Raw genomic sequence first — 22,028 nt, forward strand, 5'->3', positions numbered from 1 at the left:
AAAGTACTAAAACACACTTTATTCTCAATCGTACCCAATGATATTCTGGGTACTCCATACTCAAAATGCATTTCCGACACTTTGTTTCTGAATGTAATGTATCTGTTGTTTCTTATAATATCTCTCAGTTTGGGCACTGAATTTTTGAACACCCTGAATACAGTAACATATATTCCAGAGATACGAGACCCTCGTAGCAAAGCAAAGACTATGCAAATTAGAACTGAATGATGGGAAACGAAGTTCTTCGGACAGTTCTCAAAAATATTTATAACACCTTCACACAGCTATGAATTAAATAGAATTTGTTATTATCAAATACAGGGCATGAACTAGGTAAAACTGTGCAAAACTGTATGAAAACTGCAATGTGGACAAAGTTATAAGAGGCTGCACATTACATGTAGGGCAATACACATTTGATTAGAACTACACAATTTCATTAATAAGTTTTCACAGTAGTGTCACATAGACTGAGGTGACAAAAGTCGTAGAATAGCAATATGCACATATAGAGATGGCAGTAGTATAAAATGCACAAGGTATAAAAAAACAGTGCATTGCTGGAGCTGTCATTTGTACTCAGGTGATTCATGTGAAAAGATGCCCAATGTGATTATGGCCGCACAATTGCAATTGACAGAATCTGAACACGGAATGGTAATCGGAGCTGGACACATCGGACATTGCATTTTGGAAACTGTAAGGGAATTCGATATTCCGAAATACACAGTGTCAAGAGTGTGTCGAGGATGCAAAATTTCAGGCAATATCTCTCACCACAGATGGCACAGTGGCCAACGGCCTCCATTTAACGACCGAGAGCAGCTGCACCGCACAGAGTTGCCAGTGCTAACGGACAAGTGACACCGCACAAATCGACTGCAGAAATCAATGTGCGACATACGACGAACGTATCCGTTACGACGTAGTGGCAAAATTTGGCATTAGTGGGCTGTGACAGCAGAGACGGACCCGAGTGACTCCGGAATGGCAGATACGGTCGAGTGACTCGCTCAGTTGGAGGTTACCCATAAAACAATCATTCTTCCCACGTTTCGTACGTCAATGGAATGGTAAGAAGCCTTAACTGGTACAATGGGACATACCCTCTGCCAGGAGCTTCACAGTGGTTTTCAGAGCACAGATACAGATACAGATACAGATGTAGAAACAGACAATTCAAACTTAATGTTTGGCATTCAGATACGATCCAACAGTTGATTATATCTCAGATGTATTGGTCACTGGTATATTGGAGGATGTATTGTTGGAGATGTACAGGGAGCAAGGAGGAGTGGGGAGGGAGGGAGGGAGGGAGGGAGGGAGGGAGAAGATGGACAGAGATGGGGGGGGGGCGGACAGCAAGGAGGTGGACAAAGAGAAGGGGGACAAAGAGAAGGGGGACAAAGAGAAGGGGGACAAAGAGAAGGGGGACAAAGAGAAGGGGGACAAAGAGAAGGGGGACAAAGAGAAGGGGGACAAAGAGAAGGGGGACAAAGAGAAGGGGGACAAAGAGAAGGGGGACAAAGAGAAGGGGGACAAAGAGAAGGGGGACAAAGAGAAGGGGGACAAAGAGAAGGGGGACAAAGAGAAGGGGGACAAAGAGAAGGGGGACAAAGAGAAGGGGGACAAAGAGAAGGGGGACAAAGAGAAGGGGGACAAAGAGAAGGGGGACAAAGAGAAGGGGGACAAAGAGAAGGGGGACAAAGAGAAGGGGGACAAAGAGAAGGGGGACAAAGAGAAGGGGGACAAAGAGAAGGGGGACAAAGAGAAGGGGGACAAAGAGAAGGGGGGGGGGAGGGGAGACAAGGATATTACGACTATATCCAATTTCCATACATATTTAGCGATTGCAAAGCAGTGCTGAATTTGCTAGTTTTACAGAAAAAAGTATTCCATTTTTAAAAAGGTTCATTTAAAAGCATTGTTGTTAGGGCTAATTGATACTTTGTTTTTTTTTTTAATCTGTTATTAGTAAAAAAATAAAAGAAAACATTTGTTATAACCAAGACGAAACAAATACTAGTTATTCAGAATTAAAATATCGGTATGTTTGAACTTGTCAGCGTTTCCCATCCCGACGACCCACCGAGTGGAAACGTGACACCACAGGTGAGATTCATTTCAGGGTCTGCTGGTTCCTGGGAAATAGGCTGTAGAAGTTCTTTGTGATAGTACGGACTCACTTGTTCACTCCACAATTTGCAGATATGATTTGCCACTGTGCTACTTCGATAAGCCCGAAGAAGGAGAAAAGGGAGAAGAATTGTAGCAGAAAATATTACTTTATGAAATCTTCCAATTTGTTTCTACCCTGAACAATATCGAAAAGTTAATTAAACAATGGAAAATCCTGGATGGAATGTAACAATATAACGAAAAGGATAGTTGTTACTCACCATATAGCAGAGATGCTCAGTTGCAGATACACGCAATAAAGAGACTGACAGTAAATGAACTTTCGGCCAACCAGGCCTTTGTTGGAAATAGGCAAAACACACACACACACACACACACACACACACACACACACACACACACAGTCTCTGGCTGCAATCAAACCTATATAAAAGATACCAATCACTTCCTCCTCCAACTCTCCACAGTTCCTGTTCCTTTACCATATGGTGCCCTGCTCATCACTACTGGTGCCACCTCCTTTTATACCAATGTCCCTAATGTCCGTCACTTTGCCAGTAGTGAATACTACCTTACCCGACTGATCCCAAACCTACACCCTCCTTCCTAGTTGCAAAGACAAACTACATCCTCGCACACAATTACTTCTCCTTTGAAGTCATTACCTACAAACAAATCTGAGGTACACCTATAGGCACCTGCACGACACCACCCTACGGCAATCTGTTCGAGGGCCAACTAGCGGAATCCTAAATGGAATACCCAGAATCCTGACGCTCAGCCGGTTCCGATTCGCCGACGACATCTTCACAATCTGGATCGAGCGTTAGGACACCGTATCCACATCTTCCAGAAACTCGACGCCTTCTCCCCCCCCCCCCCCCCATCACTTCACCTGATCCTACTCCACACAACCAGCTACCCCCCTCGATGTTGACCTCCACCTCAAAGGAGGCTACATCAGTACCTGTGTCCATATCAAACATACCAACCACCAGCAATACCTCCACTTCTGACACACGCCACACCAACAAGTCTCTTCCATACAGCCTAGCCACCTGAGGCTGTTGCATCTGTAGTGACACGCAGTCACTCTCAAAATATACCGAGGGTCTCACTACAGCCCTAACAGACTAATTATCCTCCCAACCTCGTAAAAAAACAGATCTCCCAATCTTTATCTTTCCAGTCCCCCAATACTTCCGACGACTCACCATCTGGCCACAGAGGAGCATTCCCCCTCGTGACTCAGTGTCATTCAGGACTGGGGCAACTGAATCACATTCTCTGACACAGCTTCAAATACCTATTTTTGTGCCCTGAAATGAGGAATGCCCTACCCACTACCCTTCCCACCCCTCCCAAGTGGTACTCTGCCACCCAACAAACCCACGTAATATTCTCGCCCGTCAACACACAACCACTTGCTTCGTGCCTCGTATCCCTGCAATACACCTAGATGTGAGACCTATCCAGTACGTCCTCCCACCACCACCACCACCACCACCACCACCACCACCACACGCATTTACATCTACATCTACATTTCTACTCCGCAAGCCACCCAACGGTGTGTGGCGGAGGGCACTTTACATGCCACTGTCATTACCTCCCTTTCCTGTTCCATTCGCGTACAGTTCGCAGGAAGAACGACTGCCAGAATGCCTGCGTGTGCACTCGAATCTCTCTAATTTTACATTTGTGATCGCCTCGGGAGGTGTAAGTAGGGGGAAGCAATATATTCGATACTGCATCCAGAAACGCACCCTCTCGAAACCTGGACAGCATGCTACACCGAGATGCAGAGCGCCTCTCTTGCAGAGTCTGCCACTCGAGTTTGCTAAACATCTCTGTAATGCTACCACGCTTACCAAATAACCCTGTGACGAAACGCGCTGCTCTTCTTTGGATCTTCTCAAGCTCCTCTGTCAACCCAACTTGGTACGGATTCCACACCGATGAGCAATACTAGAGTATAGGTCGAATGAGTGTTTTGTAAGCCACCTCCTCTGTTGACGGACTACATTTTCTAAGGACTCTCCCAATGAATCTCAACCTGGCACCCGCCTTACCGATAATTAATTTTATATGATCATACCACTTCAAATCGTTCCGTACACATACTCCCAGATATTTTACAGAAGTAACTGCTACCAGTGTTTGTTCCGCTATCATGTGATCGTACAATAAAGGAGCCTTCTTTCTATGTATTCGCAATAGATTACATTTGTCTATGTTAAGGGTCAGTTGCCACTCCCTGCACCAAGTGCCTATCCGCTGCAGATCTTCCTGCATTTCGCTACAATTTTCTAATGCTGCAACTTCACTGTATACTACGGCATCATCCGTGAAAAGCCGCATGGAACTTCCGACACTATCTACTAGGTCATTTATATATATTGTGAAAAGCAATGGTCCCATAACACTCCCCTGTGGCACACCAGTGGTTACTTTAACATCTGTAGACGTCTCTCCACTGAGAACAACATGCTGTGTTCTGTTTGCTAAAAATTCTTCAATCCAGCTACACAGCTGGTCTGATATTCCATAGGCTCTTACTTTGTTTATCAGGCGTCAGTGCGGAACTGTATCGAATGCCTTCCGGAAGTAAAGGAAAATGGCATCTACCTGGGAGCCTGTATGTAATATTTTCTGGGTCTCATGAATAAATAGAGCGAGTTGGGTCTCACATGATCGCTGTTTCCGGAATCCATGTTGATTCCTACAGAGCAGATTCTGGGTTTCCAGAAACGACATGATACGCGAGCAAAAAGCATGTTCCAAGATTTTACAACAGATCGACGTCAGAGATATAGGCCTATAATTTTGCGCATCTGCTCGACGACCCTTCTTGAAGACTGGGACTACCTGTGCTCTTTTCCAATCATTTGGAACCTTCCGTTCCTCTAGAGACGTGCGGTACACGGCTGTTAGAAGGGGGGCAAGTTCTTTCGCATACTCTGTGTAGAACCGAATTGGTATCCCGTCAGGTCCAGTGGACTTTTCTCTGTTGAGTCATTTCAGTTGCTTTTCTATTCATCGGACACTTATTTCGATAGCAGCCATTTTTTCGTTTGTGCGAGGATTTAGAGAAGGAACTGCAGTGTGGTCTTCCTCTGTGAAACGGCTTTGGAAAAAGGTGTTTAGTATTTCACCTTTAGGCATGTCATCCTCTGTTTTAATACCATCATCATCCCAGAGTGTCTGGATATGCTGTTTCGATCTACTTACTGATTTAACGTTAAGACCAGAACTTCCTAGGATTTTCTGTCATGTCGGTACACAGAATTGTACTTTCGAATTCACTGAACGCTTCACACATACCGCTCTTCACGCTAACTTTGACATCGTTTAGCTTCTGTTTGTCGGAGAGGTTTTGGCTGCTATCCTATTAAAGGCAGGGCTTCCTATGAAACCAGACATGTGATCTACAAGCTAAGCTGCAACCACTCTGCTGCATTCTCCGTGGGCACGGCAACCGACAAGCTGGCTAACCGCACGGATGGCCACCGACAAACTGTGCCCGAGAAACAGCTGAACCATACCACAGCTGAGCACATCGGACACGATGTTCTTCACCTCGATGACTACTTCAGAGCTCGTTCCATCTGGATCCTTCCCACCAATACCAGCTTTTCTGAATTGTGCAGGTGGGAACTCTCTCTGCAATATATCTTACATTCCCATAACTCTCCTGGCCTTAACCTTCGGTAGTCACTGTCGTTATCCACCGAGCCCCTTCCCTGTTCCCATTCCAAAATGACACAACCCTCTATTCCACCAACACATTTTCTGCTCAGCCCCATCCATCTAATCCTCCGACTGCAGCTGCCATTTTAAGACATTGTGTGGCTCAACAAAATCTGGATAAGTGCCAGTCATTCCATCACAAAAGAATGGACAGATACTGTATGTGGAAGTTCTGCTGTTTCCCTGGGAAAGGACACAAGAATTATTGTCTTGCATGCTGGAATTGCATCCGGCTTCATACCTGTCTCCTCATTTACAAATCGAGGAAAACAAGCGACTTCCACGAGGAAATCAACAAGGATAGTCTTCTGAAGTGGTTCAAGCAGCAACTGCTGGAAAAACTTAAATCGGCTGTGTGCCATTGTCACGGATAACGCCCCCACCATTCAGTTATGAAATACAAAGCTCCAATGATGGCAACGAAAAAAGCCAACATTACTGAATGGTTCAAACATCACAATGTGAAAATTCAGGATGTTTATTTAAGGTGGAGCTCAAGAAAATTGTGAAGAAGAAAATAATAATAATAATAATAATAATAATAATAATAATAATAATAATTCTCAGTTTCAACAGTACATTGTGGACGAGGTAGCTGAAGAATGTGGCCACAGGGTTCTGAGGCTTCCATCATACTGCTGTCAATTCAACACCATCGAAATGATTTGGACGCAGATTATACATTATTTGACAATAAATACCAAAAGCTTCACTGCTGCAGAAATTCAAAGGCTGGTAGAGGAAGCAATGGCACAAATAACACTGGGCAAGTGGTGTGATGTTTTACACCACGCAGAAACGGTTGCTGAAGGTGCATGGAAAAGTGGAGTGAGTGTCTAGAGTAATACTGAAAATATAATTATATCCTTGGGCGAGTCCAGTGACTCGTTCACGGACCGAAGCTCAGGTACTGACAGTGACGTAGAAGGCAGTGATTCTGAACTAAATGGCACTTACCCTTTGCGTGAATTCAGTTTTATTTTTGTGTCTGTGTTCCGTATTTTTGACTGCATGGTGTGTACTGCATTTGAACAATAAATCTCATCTCATTATTGAGAAACAATCCTCTGCTCAAGTTTGACACTACATGCACACTACAGTGATTAGTACGTACTATTTTAATGTTACTGATTATTGTATTTATATGAATGATTCAGATCCATTTTAACACAGCTTCGGTATCAAATATGATGACTGAATGTGATTCATTCTGATTATTGTAAAAGGCAATGCACTTCCTGTCGCTTTTGTCAAGATATACACAAATAGCAGGAAAACGGTATCATTTTACACAGAGGGGTGCGTTCTTTAAGCCATAAGGATACCACGATCCTGAAACGCAGCTCAATACTGCACATTAAAAGGCAGTGCCAGGAAGTAGTTCAGTAAGGAACATCATCACAGCTGTTGCTGCTCCTGCCATACTCTCCACACACGCAAACCAACGACATCGTCTCCTCAGGCACTTAACTGTACGTCACTGTCAATCACTTTGTTATTCTGAGCATGTATAGATCACAGCCTCCGTCAATGCACTGAGATTGCCCGTGCAGTAATTGCTATTAGCCTAACAGTATTCCCGTAGTGTGTTAAAACACCTAGCATTGAGACTTACCTGAATTGCCTTGTTGGCAGACTCCTTACTGGCATACTTGACGTAGCCGTAGTTCTTGCCGTTCAGCAGATAGACGTCAATCAGGTGGCCGAATCTGCCGAAAACGTCACGCACTGCGTAGGAAGGTGGAGGGCTCGGATTGCAAACTATAAACAACCTGAAACACGTTACACCACACTGCAAGTTTGTAGGTATTCCTAGGAAAGGGATTTTAATTTAGAGCTATCTTTGCAACTGAAATTTTTGTCACAGATAAGAGTCAGTACAATAGCAATCTTTCTTTCTTCACTCCAACCAGTAAAGAAAATGGATAGCTGGCTGACTGGGGATAATTTTGTGTATGTATTATTTATTTTAATACACACTTAAGGGGGAGAGGGGGCAATTGGATACAGAGAAGTGTAAGGAGGATGAGATGGATAGAGAGAGTGTGGGATAAGAGATGTACAGGAAGAGGTGGGAACGTGGTGGACAGAGGGGGGGAGGGGGGGGGGGGGGAGGAATAGCAAGAGGAAGAGGAGGAGGAGAGGGATAGAGAGAGGGTGGGAGAGATGATTACGACTTATATCCAAATCCCATACATATTTAGCAATTTTGAAGCATTGCTGGGTATGCTAGTAATAAATGCTTTGGAATTTTCTGTTTTGTGCTTAAATTCCCACTACAAACTGCTTTGAGAATAATCATAAATAAATCTCACGGGCAAACAATCAGAGATGATGCTGAGTATTTAGAAAAACTCTGCCTTTCTCATGCACAACTGTATGTGGCATGCTCACTTGTATCCTATCTAAAAAAAATCTTTATGTCTCTGCAAAAGAAGCTAAGACCGAGAACATTGTGCAATAAATAATTGACAAGAAAAAAAACTGTCGTTTTTAATATTTTTAAACTAAGATTTGACACACGACAAAATAACAGGAGCCAATTCATTACAAACGTACACACACACACTTACTTACCATCTCCGATGATGACAAAACTACAGATATGTAAGTATAGCTGATGTCTGACATCACTCTGTGTGGTATACACATCACCATATGTCAGCTGAGCAGTGGAATAAGGTGCTTCCATGTGTACAGAAAGCACAATCAATTTAGTGACTCCTACCAGTTGTGTCTGATTCAGACCCAGAAGTGTTTTGACAACTAAATGATCTCGAGTCTCTACAAAACCATTTTTGACAGCAGCACATTTCATGTGGACAGAAGACAGTTTAAAATCTGTTGTTATCAGTTAGGTACGATAAATGCCTGTTTGTTTTGTTTAGTTTTAGGGTGCAGAACGACTGGGGTCATATGCGCCCAAGTCAAAACTATAGAACACAAAGACAGGGCACTTAAAAAGCGACTACACGTCAATCCCAATCAATGTAAGAGAAGACAGCTAAAAACAGGGACGTGGAGAAAGGGCTATAAAAGCAGAGGTCCAGAACTAAAAATTAAATGGCCCTTGCCATATTGCTACGACGGATAAAAAGTAAAATGTGGTCGACAGCCCACGTGCTGTTCACTAAAACAGCCGATAACTGAGGTGGCAAACCCAACTGGGAACGCAACGGCCAAAAAATGGGCATTCTGTCAGGAAATAGCGGACAGTTAAAACTTGGTCACAATGAACACAAAGTGGAGGGGGATGCCCACTTAACAAATGGCGATGGCTAAAAAGGCAGTGCCCTATACGCAACACAGTTAAAAAACCTCCTCCCGGTGGGAGAGCCGAGAGGAGGCTGTCCAAGCTGCTGGGAGAGGCTTAATAACCTGGAGCTTATTCCTGTGAAAAAAGGAGCAATGGCGATGCCAAAGTGACACCATTTTCTGGCAGACGGCAACACAAATCATCGGAGGAAAAATAGAAACTAGTGGGCCGAGATAAGAGGACTGCAGCCTTGGCAGCAGCCTCATTTCCTGGCAAACCAATATGACCAGGCAGACCGACGTGACCAGGAATCCACATAAAAATCACCACAGCTCCACCAAGAGTGAGCAAGTGACAGTTTTGCTGAGAACTGCAATAGATGGCAAAATCGTCAACACAAAGGGAGCCAGAGATATCCAGCAGCAGACAGGCCATTATAGGCTTAATGGCAAAAGAAAACAGGACGAACCCTGAGGCACACCAGTTTCCTGGGTAAAGGTGTCCGACAAGGCAGAACACCCACACACACTGCAAAAACTCACTCTCTTAAAAATTCCTTAAGGTAATGGGAGAGGTGGCCACAGAAGCCACACATCTGGAGAATACGGAGGATACCAGTTCTCCAGCAGGTGCGGTAGGCCTTCTCCAAATCGAAAAACACGACTACAGCCTGGGATATCCGCAGAAAGCCATTCGTGACGGGGGTGGACAAAGTGACGAGATGGTCAACTGCAGACCGGTGCACTCCAAATCGACACTGTGCAGTGGTCGGCAAACTGTGAGACCTGAGCCGCCACACCGACAAGACACGACTCGTACGTCCCATAACCTTGCAAATACAGCCGGTGAGAGAGATGGAGCAGTAGCTGGAAGGAAGGTGTTTGTCCTTACCGGACTTAGGTATGGGTACGACAGGGGCTTCACGCCAGCAGCCCTCTGCCCAGACGCGGTTGTACGTATTAAACACAAAGTGCTTGCCTGCAAGACAAAGGTGCTGCAACATCTGAAATGCACAGTGTCTCGCCCTTGGGCGGAGGATCGGGATGAACTGAGTGTACGATCTAGCTCCCTCGTAGCAAAGGCGGCATTGTAGCACTACCGATTCTGTGAAGAGAAGGGTATCACCCGAGCCTACTTCACTCGCTTCGGATGGAGGAAGGCAGGGTGACAGTGGGAAGAGGTCGAAATTTCCACAAAACGGTTGCCCGAGGTGTCGGTGACGGCAATCGGGTCCACAATGACATCGCCTGCTACTGTCAGGCCGAAAATTGGATAACGGATCTCGGTCCCAGAGAGCCGTTCGAGGTTGGCCCACATGACAGGGAGGGGTGGAACTGTCGAAAGAACTAGTGAATGAAATTCAGCTAGCTTTTTTGCTATCCCGAAGAATGCGACCACACTGTGCACGCATCTGTTTATAATGAATGCAGTTTGCCATCGTAGGATGACAGTTAAAAATGCGGAGAACACGTCTCTGCACACAAACTGCGTCACGGTGTGCCTCAGTCCGTCAAGAGACTGGGTCACGGCACGGTAAAGGGGAAGTGCGAGGAATGGAATGTTCGGCAGTGCTAAGAATTACATTTGTAAGATGTTCCACCTGGGTATCACAACTGGGAAAATCTTGTTCTTCAAACGTCACCATGGAGGAGTAAAGTTGTGTATCTGGGAGTGGGTTGACGGAGTCACTCGGGCCAAAGCGGACTGGGCTCACAACAAGTCACCTTCTAGGCAGTCATCGAAGTTTGCACGTCTATCGACAGCATCACCGCAAGAAGGCACTTTTCGACGCTCCGTGGTTAATTTCACGGATAGAGTTTTGGACAATGCGACGCTGTCTGTACTCGGAAAAGGACTTAACTTCGCTCGTACACCTAAGACTCCACCTTTCGCGGATTTCGTAAGTGCTATTGAAGAAGCTGTTAGACCCCTTCCCAGCGACGCAACTGAAGAAATCGGGCGTGAAAAATGCCGTGCACTTAAGAAAGCGACTCCTCTGAAGAACAACATTTCTTCTAGCGAAAGGGCTGCACTTCGCAAACTACGTGAAGATCCCCTCACTGTGGTTCTCCGAGCGGACGAGGGCAATGCGACGGTACTTTTGGCACGAAACGTCTACAACGAGAAGATTTATAGCCTCCTCGGTGAATCCACATATCGGAAGATCGACAAGGATCCGACGAGCAGAGTAGAAAGAAAAACGACAGTTTTGTTAAACTCTTCTACGCTTCCACCTGAAGTCATTACAAGACTGAAACCGCACAGCTCTGTTCCACCGAGGCTTTACGGTCTTCCGAAAATTCATAAAGAGGGACTACCATTACGCCCTATTGTCAGTAATATCGGTGCGCCAACCTACGACTTAGCACAACGTCTGTCTTCATTACTGAGACCTTATGTGGGCAAGTGTCCACATCACATTCGTAATTCCGCCGATTTTATTAGTAGACTGAAGTCGCTCCAACTCCACAATTCTGACTTATTAGTGAGTTTTGATGTCGTCTCTTTATTTACTGAGGTTCCACTGACGGATTCACTGGCACTCATTAACAGAAGGTTCAAAGCCGACATAGCAGCATTATTTCATCATTGCCTGTCCTCAACTTATTTCTTATTCAATAATGAATATTTTGAACAAGTTGACGGTGTTGCCAAGGGCAGTCCTTTGTCCCCTCTGGTAGCAAACCTTTTTACGGAGGACTCTGAGGAGAAGGCACTCGAGTCGGCTGAATTTAAACCGAAAGTCTTCTGGCGTTACGTGGATGACACATTTGTAGTTTGGCCCCACAGAGAAGAAAAACTGGCAGGATTCTTAAAACATCTGCATTCCATTCACAAGAATATTCAGTTTACCACGAAGGTCGAAAAAGATAGATGTCTGCCGTTTCTGGATGTCCTCGTCAGTCGTAGAATCGATGGATCTTTGGGGCACTCCGTCTACCGGAAGCCCACACACACAGATCTGTACTTGCAGGCGACAAGCTGCCACCACCCTGCACAAACCGTGGGTTTGCTGCGTACTCTGGTGTACCGGGCACATGTCGTATCTGATAAGCACACCCTTCCTAAAGAATTAGAACATTTGCAATCCGTCTTCGGGAGAATGGATATTCTACACTCCAAATCCGCACAGCTATAACAAAGAAGAAATGTAAAGAGAAACAAGAAGAAGAAGACAAAGAGGTGGTCAGGTCCACGGCGTTCCTTCCGTACGTGGGTAACCTCTCCTCTAAAATAGGAAGGATTTTAAAGAAGCATTGTGTTAAAGTGATCTTCCGACCACCTACAAAAATATCGACTTTGCTAGGCTCTGTGAAGGACGATCTGGGTCTGAGAAAGGCGGGTATTTATAAGATCCCTTGTCAATGTGGCAAATCCTACATCGGCCAAACTACTCGCACAGTACGGGAAAGATGCGTGGAGCACGAGCGCCACACACGTCTACTACAGCCCAACAAATCAGCCGTAGCAGAACACTGTATTTCGACAGGACACTCCGTGGATTATTGTGGAACAAAAATTTTAGCGGCAACTAGATTTTTTGGGAATCAATTATCAAGGAGTCCGTGGAGATACGATTGGCAGAAGATCTTATCAATCGAGACGGCAGCTTTCAGATGGATAAAGCACGGGATCCTGTAATTTCTTTAATCGCTTCACAGAGACATTGGTCTGCATCTAGTGCGACGGCTGATGAAAATTGATTTTATACTTTCGACTACCGCGCCTCAGCTGCGTGAAGGCGCTTTACGACAGATAGCGCAAATGTAGGAACACCACTACGCGTGTGCGGCCCGCTTCTGCAGCAGAGCGCGCCAAATTAGATAGGGGGCGCGGTATTAACCTTCTCCACTGCGCAGGCGCCGCCGCGGCAATTTTCGGCATATATAGAACGACGTGCACCAGTAATCTTCAGTCTCCTACTCACCTGAAGATGGCTGCACGTTTGTTAGCCGACAGGTAGGATAGGCGTCAGCAAATGGATAGCACACGGGAAGTGGTCGCTCGAGTAGGTTCAGAAAGAACGCACCACTCGAGACGATAGCAAGTTGGGCAGTGCAGAAGGATAGGTCCAAATGCGAATACCGTTTTTTCTCGAATCTAAGCCGCATCTGAAAAATGAGACTCGAAATGAAGTAAAAAAAAAAATTTCCCGAATCTAAGCCGCACCTGAAATTTGATACTCTAAATTCAAGGGGAGAGAAAAGTTTTAGGCCGCACCTCCAAATCTAAACAAAGTTGGTCCATTGTAATATGAGACACAATTTAGGTCAAATGAATGACGATACAGCTACAGTAGTTTGGTTCGAGGCGTAAGCTTAGCAGCTAACCTTTACCAGGTAGCCATTGCTATGCGTCAGGTGCTCCGTCCCTATTTATACGGGTACCCTTCCTTTTTCACGTACTTCGTTTGGTTTGAATTGATTATTTTTCTTTGATGTAATAAATGCCGTTCTCTTTGTTATAGGTGTTTACGTCACTCTAAGCTGAAAATGCATTACTGTACTGCATCATGCATTGTTTGTCGCATTCTGATAATGAGTGTTTACGACCTGTCGCCGCTCACAGCATGGCTTGCTTTTGTGCACACTACCACCGCTTATAATTAAAAAAAAAGGAGGAATCTTCTCATTAGCGAAACAATGGCAAGAGACTGCTATTTGTTGTTACTTACACTGCTGCTTTCTTTGATAATGATCAACAAGAACCAAATAATAGACTGAGTATATTACATGATGATCTGAACGAGAGGTTAGCGAAAATTTTTCCCCATTTGCAAATCTTTTCACACGCCTCTTTTGTACATTACATTCTGCACAGAAATCTTAGATTTAAAAATATAGTCAATTGCCGCGCTTCATTTCTGACTGTATCACTATTAGGCATAAGAATAAGACGAATATAAACATGACATGATATGTATATTCTTCCACGTTTGCTGTTTTCTAGGATTTAAATGAGTTAGCAGCAAACACGAAAGAATACATGGCAAAATGTTTATATTTGTATTATTCTTACGGTGAAGAGAATACTGCATGCAATTCACAATTCATAAAAGTTCCTATAAGGAACCATCTCTTCTCACAGGTAGAAAAAGATTCAGAACGTAGAGTTGGCCATATTGACAAATATCCCAGTCAGATTTTTGTAGTACATTGAAATGCAGCTACATTCGATGATGGAAAATACGGAATTTGTATTTACTTCGTTGGATAATGTATGAAAATGCAGTGCCCGAAGCTCAAAGCGGAGAAAAAAGCTCGTCTTCCACTTTTTTAAAAAATTTATTTACTGACGCAACGTGTTTGGCGCCAGTATTTATCTTCGTGCCTGCAAAGCATGCCTGTGTAGCGCTACATATATTCGACGGCAGAAGTTAGTTGTGGCGGCACCTACCAACATTTTTCAGAACTTCTGCTTGCTTTGCACTCGATTCTAAGCTGCAGGCGGTTTTTTGGATTACAAAAACCGGAAAAAAAGTGCGGCTTAGATTCGAGTAAATACGGTATGTGTTTGAGGAGTCGCAAAGAAATGTGGGTGCTCCTGTGATAAGGCAGAAGAGGTTAAGTTAGTTACAAAGGTCAGCCAAGAGGGCACCTCTCTGACAAGTTCTGGGAGAACCCCGAAGGGGATGACGTGCATTAAAGTCACCGAGTAGCAAAAATGGGGGAGGTAGCTGCCCAATAAGCTGAAGGAAGTCTGTCCCGGTAACATCGAATGTGGAGGGATATAAATGGTACAAAGCGAAAAAGTCCGGTGAGGGAGGAAAAGGTGAACTGCGACAGCTCGAAGGTGGGTAGTCGGGTAGACGGGTTAACTAACATCATCCCGAATGAGCAGCACGACTCTTCAACGAGATGGAATGGCGACCTCAGGGGGAAGGTCAAAATGGACCGGAAAGAATTGCGAAAGCTCAAAGCAGTCGTGAAGATGCAATTTCGTTTCCTGAAGGCAGAGTAAAAGGGGCCACTGCGATTCTAAAAGCAGCCACAAATCCTCTCTGTGGGATCGAAGGTCGCGAACGTTCCACTGCAGGAGTCACGAGGAGGAAAAAATGAAGGGGTGCCACTTCGGCAGCTGCCGAGTGCCGGGCTGTGAAGATTTGCCGCTACAGGGTTCAGAGGCAGAACTGTCCTGCTCCGTAAGGTCCACAGAAGCAGTGGCTCTGTTGTGCTGTCGGTTGTGGAGTCCGACCCAGAAGAATAGTCGGCGGTGCACACTGGCGACACAGAGGACCGCCGAGCGTAGGTATCGCAAGGTGACACCGTCCGAGAGTATCTCTGACTCGACGGAGAAGATCGTTTGCATCTGTCCGACTTCTTCGTGCCTTTCCGGTTAGAAGAGGAAGACTGAGGTGTCGGTCGGGTGGAGGGAAGTAGGAAGCCTTCACAGGAGTATTCCTCCTAGCCTTTCCGGCCTGCCGATCGCGTAGCTGGCGGCTCTGCCCCTCGACACGAGAGTTTGAAGGATCGTCGCACAGCTGGACGGGGGGACGGCAATGCTACCTTAACACTGGGCAATTTCACAACCTCAGAGCTGAAGTTGAGGTCACACATCTTTGTGGCCACGTTCTTCACGGAGTGAGACGTAGCGAGAACAGAACTGTAAGTGCCAGGCGATAGAACGCAGGGTTTGCGACTAGCCGATAACTTGTGAGCGATTGGATACGGCACTTATTCCTTTACCCGGATCTCCCGGACAGCTCGCCCGTCGAGATACACGGAACATTCTCTAGAGGTGGGGGCACGGCCGCCATCGGAGTTGATACGGTGGGGAGGAGGAGGCAGACAATCGCCCTCGTGTGCATCCCTACCACAGGTTACACATTTGGTCGGGTGTCGATAAGACCTTCTAGTATGGTTGAAACGGTGACACAGGTAGCAGCACACTGGATTCAGACTGTACAGTCTGGCTGTGATAATTTCATAGCCCGCTTTGATCTCTGACAGTAGCACCACTCTATCAAAGGTGGAAAGAGCGAGTGTGTGCACCGAGGAGGAACTGCCTTTTTTCATCACCCAACAGACCGCAATGACAGTCCGATCAGAGACGTACGATCGGATTTAGGGCTCGGTCAGACCACAAACGAGAGTAGGATTTCACAGGGCTGGCAATGGCTTCGACACCTTTCCGAATAATAAATGGGTTTACCACTGTGAAGGGCCGACCGCCTCCAGTACGTGAAACCGTGAGGAAAGTGGGGTGCAGCTGGAATGTTCTTCGAATCGGTAGCCTCATTCTGTTTACGTTTCGTAGACGTCGATTGGGAAGACGATTAGCTCACTGCGAGAAAATCTCCCACGACTGTCAGTGTCTCTGATGGCACGCTCCTTCCAAATGCGGGATCCCTTCTCGAGGGGGCGTACCCGCCCCAGGTGACTGTTTACACCTCAGGTCACACCTCCCGAACACCTGACACAGGGACCAATTGGCAATTTGGGAAGGTAGCAGCTCGTGCAATCACCTCTTCCAGGGTCTGTCCTGTACCAGGGGGAACGTGCGATCCCAACCTGTCGACTCGGGGCCGGGATTTACCCGTTACCCAGTCATTCGTTACACGTCAGACGCACATGTCAGCATTCGGCATGTATCTGTCAAAGAGTGATGAGCCACATATGGGGTAAGTGTCTGTGTGATGTGGTTCCTATTTTGCAGTGTGAAGAAAATTAGACAGAAATGATGGGACGATCTACTTCAAGTATCTGTCTGAATTGTGTTACACACCTTTAGGTCAAAATAGAGTGTGTACTGCACTTTATCGAATCATCTGAAATCTGCACACAACTACTGACTGTGCTTCGAGAAGAACGGAAAACAAATGCATCTCCACTTCGTCAGACCTCTGAGAGAAAACTTCTCCGAGAACTGAGAACTGACAGTAGACGAGGAAAGGCAACTACGAATGAAGGGTAACAGGCATATTCCATATATCTTTATTTCCGGAAAGCACTTGACACAGTGGCCCTTTGCAGGCTGTTAAGGAAAGTACAAGCCTATGAAGTAGGTTCACAGAGATGTGAGAGGCCCGAAGACTTAAGTTATAGAACACAATATACTGTCCTCGACAGCAAATGTTCATCAGGGACAAGGGTATAGTCAAAAGAGTGCCCCAGGAAAGTGTGATAGGACTGCTATTATTCTCCTGTATACAAAAATGATTTGGCACACAGGGTGGGAAGCTACCTGCGGTTCCCTGCCGATGATGCAGTGGTGAATGATAATGTGTCAAAGTTGAGTGACTGTAAGAAGATACAAGATGGCTTATACAAAATTTCTAGTTGGTGAGATGAAGGGCACCTAGCTCTTAATGTAGAAAATTGTTAATTAACAATGTTATGAAAAGGAAATTTGGTACTCACCATACAGCAGAGATGCCGAGTCACAGATAGGTACAACAAAAAGACTGTCACAAATCTTTGGGTCAGTAAGGTCATTGTCAAAAATAAGACGACAGACACACACACACACACACACACACACACACACACACACACAAACTCGTGCAAATGCAACTCTCACACACGACTGTAGTCTTAGGCTACACTGTGAGCAGCAGTGCCAGTGCGTGACAGAAGTGGCAACTGGGTGATGTAAGGAGGGTGGGGTGGGGTGCGGAGTGGAGGGGGAGGGATAGTAGGGTAGGGGTGACGGACAGTGACGTGCTGCTGGAGAGCACGCAGGGACGCGGTGGAGAGAGGGTAGGGCAACTATGTGCAGTCGGGAGGTTTCACAGAGGGCAGTAGGGAGGGGCGGGGGGGGGGGGGGGGGGGGAGAGAGGTTAGCAGAGAGGAAGAGAAGCAAAAAGACTGGGTGCAACGGTGGAATGAGGACTTTGTAGTACTGGAATGGGAACAGGGAAGGGGCTGGTTGGGAGAGGACAATGACTAATGAAGGTTGAGGCGAGGAGGGTTACGGGAACAAAGGATGTGTTGCAGGGAAGTTCCAACCTGCACAATTCAGAAAAGCTGGTGTCGGTGGGAAGGAACCGTATGGCACAGGCTGTGAAGCAGTCACCGAGATGAGGGATATCGTGGTTGGCAGGTGCTCACCGACAGGGTGGTCCGCTTGTTTGTCAGTGGTCATTCATGCAGACATATAGCTTTTTGGCCGTCGTGCCCACAAAGAATGCAGCACAGTGGTTGCAGCTAGGCTTGTAGATCATGTGACTGGTTTCACAGGTACCCCTGCCAGACTGGAGCAGGGAGGGGGGAAGTATGGGACAGTTTTCTTTTTTTTGGTTTTAGGGCGCAAAACTGCTATGGTCATTAGCGCCCGGTCAGTGACTTAGGAAACAGTAAAAATCGAAAATGGAAACCAGCAGCAATGGGAACGAAACTCAAAAAATTGGAGAAACTGAAAGCAGAAGGAAGGCTTAAAAATCCACTACAGAAAGGGGTTGGTTGTCCCCCCCCCCCCCCCCCCCAAAAAAAAAAAAAAAAAAACTTCAAATGACTGACGTCATTTCACTGGCACTAATAAACTCGAGAACTCGATCAGCCGAGCGCGTGTCATCTGCTAAAATTGACTATATATCAGGCGACAGCTGTAGACGGGCACGTAACGGAGTAAAATAGGGGCACTCAATTAAAAGGTGTCTAACCGTCCACAGCTGAGAGCAGTGGGGACAGAGTGGAGGAGGATCGCCGCTTAAAAGATGTCGATGGCTAAAAAGACAGTGCCCTATCCGGAGTCTAGTTAAAATTACCTCCTCCCGACGACGCGTTCGGGAGGAAGAGGTCCAAGCACAAGGAAGTGCTTTCATGTCCCGCAATTTATTATGGGGAAGTGTCGACCAATGTGCGTGCCATAAAAGAACGACACGACGACATAAAACGCTCCGTAGATCGGCGAAGGGAAGCGATCGAATAGCTGGCCGAAGAAGAGAGACTGCAGCCTTGGCCGCAATATCGGCCGCCTCATTTCCACAGATACCAACGTGTCCCGGGAGCCAGAGGAACGCCACCGAGACGCCCCCCAGGTGGAGCAAGCGCAGACAGTCCTGAATCTGGTGGACCAGAGGGTGCACAGGGTAAAGAGCTTGGAGACTGGGGAGAGAGCTGAGAGAATCTGAACAGATAACATACTGTATACGCTGATGGCGGCGGATGTAGTGGACAGCCTGGAGAACAGCATAAAGCTCCGCAGTATAAACCGAACACTGGTCGGCAAGCCGAAAGTGATTTGGGGTGTCGTCAACAATATAGGCACTCCCTACACCTAACAATGTTTTCGAGGCATCTGTGTAAATAAATGTGGCTTCCTTCATTTGTGCACATAGAGCAGCAAATGCCCGACGATAAACAAGTGAAGGGGTACCATCCTTTGGAAATTGACAAAGGTCACGGAGCAGGCAGATCCGGGGACGGAGCCAAGGCGGTGCTGTACCCCAAGTTGTCAAGAAGGTTTTAGGAAAGCGGAAGGAAAGAGAACGGAGCAGTAGACGGAAGCGGACTCCCGGTGGTAGTAGGGAGGAGGGGCGGCCTGCGTACCCTACATCATAGGAGGCGTCGAAAAAAATGTCATGGGCTGGATCAGCAGGCATGGAAGACAGATGGCTAGCATAACGACTCAGAAGGACTGCTCGCCGATTGGACAGCGGAGGTTCAGCAGTCTCAGCACAAAGGCTTTCCACGGGGCTGGTGTGAAAAGCTCCAGACACTAAACGTAATCCACGGTGGTGGATAGAGTTGAGACGACGAAGAATAGACGGCTGAGCAGGGGAGTAAACTATGCTTCCATAGTCCAATTTCGAGCGCACTAAGGCGCAATAGAGGCGGAGAAGGACCACTCGGTCCACTCCCCAGGAGGTACCATTCAGGATACGGAGGGTGTTGAGGGATCGCAGACAGCGAGCTGAAAGATAGGAAATGTAGGAGGACCAGCACAGTTTTCTGTCAAACATAAGACCCAAGAATTTAGCGACATCCGAAAACGGAAGGTTGACAGGTCCTAGATGTAAAGAGGGTGGAAGAAACTCCTTACGTCGCCAAAAATTAACACAAACGGTCTTACTGGGAGAAAAACGGAAGCCGGTTTCGATGCTCCAAGAGTGGAGGCGATCGAGACATCCTTGAAGACGTCGTTCAAGAAGGCTGGTCCGTTGAGAGCTGTAGTAGATCGCAAAATCGTCCACAAAGAGGGAGCCCGAGACATCGGGAAGGAGACAATCCATAACTGGATTGATGGCAATGGCAAACAGTACAACACTCAGCACGGAGCCCTGGGGTACCCCGTTTTCTTGGGAGAAAGTACGGGAGAGAGTAGCGTTCACCCGCACTCTAAATGTGCGCTCTGCCATAAATTCGCAAAGAAAAAGGGGCAGCCGACCTCAAAAGCCCCAAGAGAACAGTGTGCGGAGGATGCCTGTCCTCCAACAGGTATCGTATGCTCTCTTCAGTTAAAAAAAAATATTGCTACTGCTTGGCGTTTCCAGAGAAAATTGTTCATGATATAAGTGGAGAGAGAAACAAGATGGTCAACTGCAGAACGATGCTTTCGGAAACCGCATTGGGCAGGTGTTAAAAGACTGCGGGACTCCAGCCACCAAGCTAAACGGCAATTCACCATACGCTCCAAAACCTTACATACACTACTCGTGACAGAAATGGGGCGATAGCTAGAGGGGAGATGTTTGTCCTTTCCAGGTTTCGGAACAGGAACGACGATAGCTTCCCGCCATCGTCTGGGAAAAGTACTGTAGGTCCAAATTCGATTATAAATGCGAAGGAGGTAACGCAGACTATGGGTTGATAAATGCAGCAACATTTGGATGTGGATACCATCCAGTCCTGGGGCAGAGGAGCGAGAAGAATAGAGTGCATGTTGGAGTTCCCGCATGGAGAAAACAGTATTATAGCTTTCGCAATTTTGAGAGAAGAAAGCAAGAGGTTGCACTTCCGCTGCACGTTTCTTCGGGAGAAACGCTGGCGGGTAATTTGAAGAGCTCGAAATCTCAGCGAAGTGTTTACCCAAGGAGTTAGAAATTGCGACGGGGTCCACTAACGTATCACGCGCGACAGTGAGCCTAGAGACCGGGGAGAAACTAGGCGCGCCTGAGAACCGTCAAAGCCGACTCCAAACTTCCGAGGAGGGAGTGAAGGTGTTAAATGAGCTAATAAAGAATTTCCAGCTTGCCTTCTTGCTATCACGGATGACGCGATGGCATTGCGCACGGAACTGCTTATAGTGGATACAGTTGGCCAAAATCGGATGGTGGCGGAAAACGCAAAGAGCACGTCGCCGCTCACATATTGCGTCACGGCATGCCTCGTTCCACCAAGGAACTGGGGGGCGCCGGGGCAATTCGGAGGTGCGTGGTATTGAACGTTCCGCAGCTGTAAGAATAACGTCGGTAATATGTGTGACCTCATCATCGACGCTAGGAAAGTGACAGTCATCGAATGTCGCTAGAGATGAAAAAAGTGTCCAATCGGCTTGGGCAAACTTCCAGTGTCGCGGGCGCATATAGGGCAGTTGAGGTTGCAGTCTAAGGACACATGGAAAGTGATTACTCGAGTGTGTATCATCAAGGGCGAACCATTCGAAGCGCCGAGCTAGCGGAACAGTACCAACCGAAAGGTCCAAATGAGAGAAATTTGTCATGGAGGCAGACAAAAATGTAGGGACCCAAGTGTTGAGGCAAACTAGATCCGCTTGGTGGAAGACGTCTAGCAATAGTGAGCCACGTGGACAAGGATGTGGAGATCCCCAAAGCGGGTGGTGGGCATTGAAGTCCCCAACCAGCAAATAGGGGGATGGAAGCTGACCAAGAAGATGAAGGAGGTCAGCTCGTGCCATTGGTGTGGACGATGGAATGTATACTTACAAAGAGAAAAGGTATATCCAGAAAGGGAAAGACGGACAGCGACAGCTTGGAAGG

The 22,028-nt window shown here is 46.7% G+C and overlaps 1 protein-coding gene across 2 annotated transcripts in view; it reads right to left on the minus strand.

Moving 5' to 3' along the window:
- Positions 1–22,028, minus strand: part of LOC126108916 (RNA-binding protein 45) — a 109,198-nt gene that overhangs the window by 18,016 nt on the left and 69,154 nt on the right. For both annotated transcript variants that reach the window (XM_049914279.1, XM_049914278.1), the window contains exon 9: positions 7,508–7,664. In XM_049914279.1, coding sequence (XP_049770236.1) covers positions 7,508–7,664 — 157 coding nt within the window. The remainder of the gene's footprint in view (positions 1–7,507; positions 7,665–22,028) is intronic.

The sequence above is a fragment of the Schistocerca cancellata genome, chromosome 11 (assembly GCF_023864275.1).
Source record: "Schistocerca cancellata isolate TAMUIC-IGC-003103 chromosome 11, iqSchCanc2.1, whole genome shotgun sequence".
Lineage (NCBI taxonomy): Eukaryota > Metazoa > Arthropoda > Insecta > Orthoptera > Acrididae > Schistocerca > Schistocerca cancellata.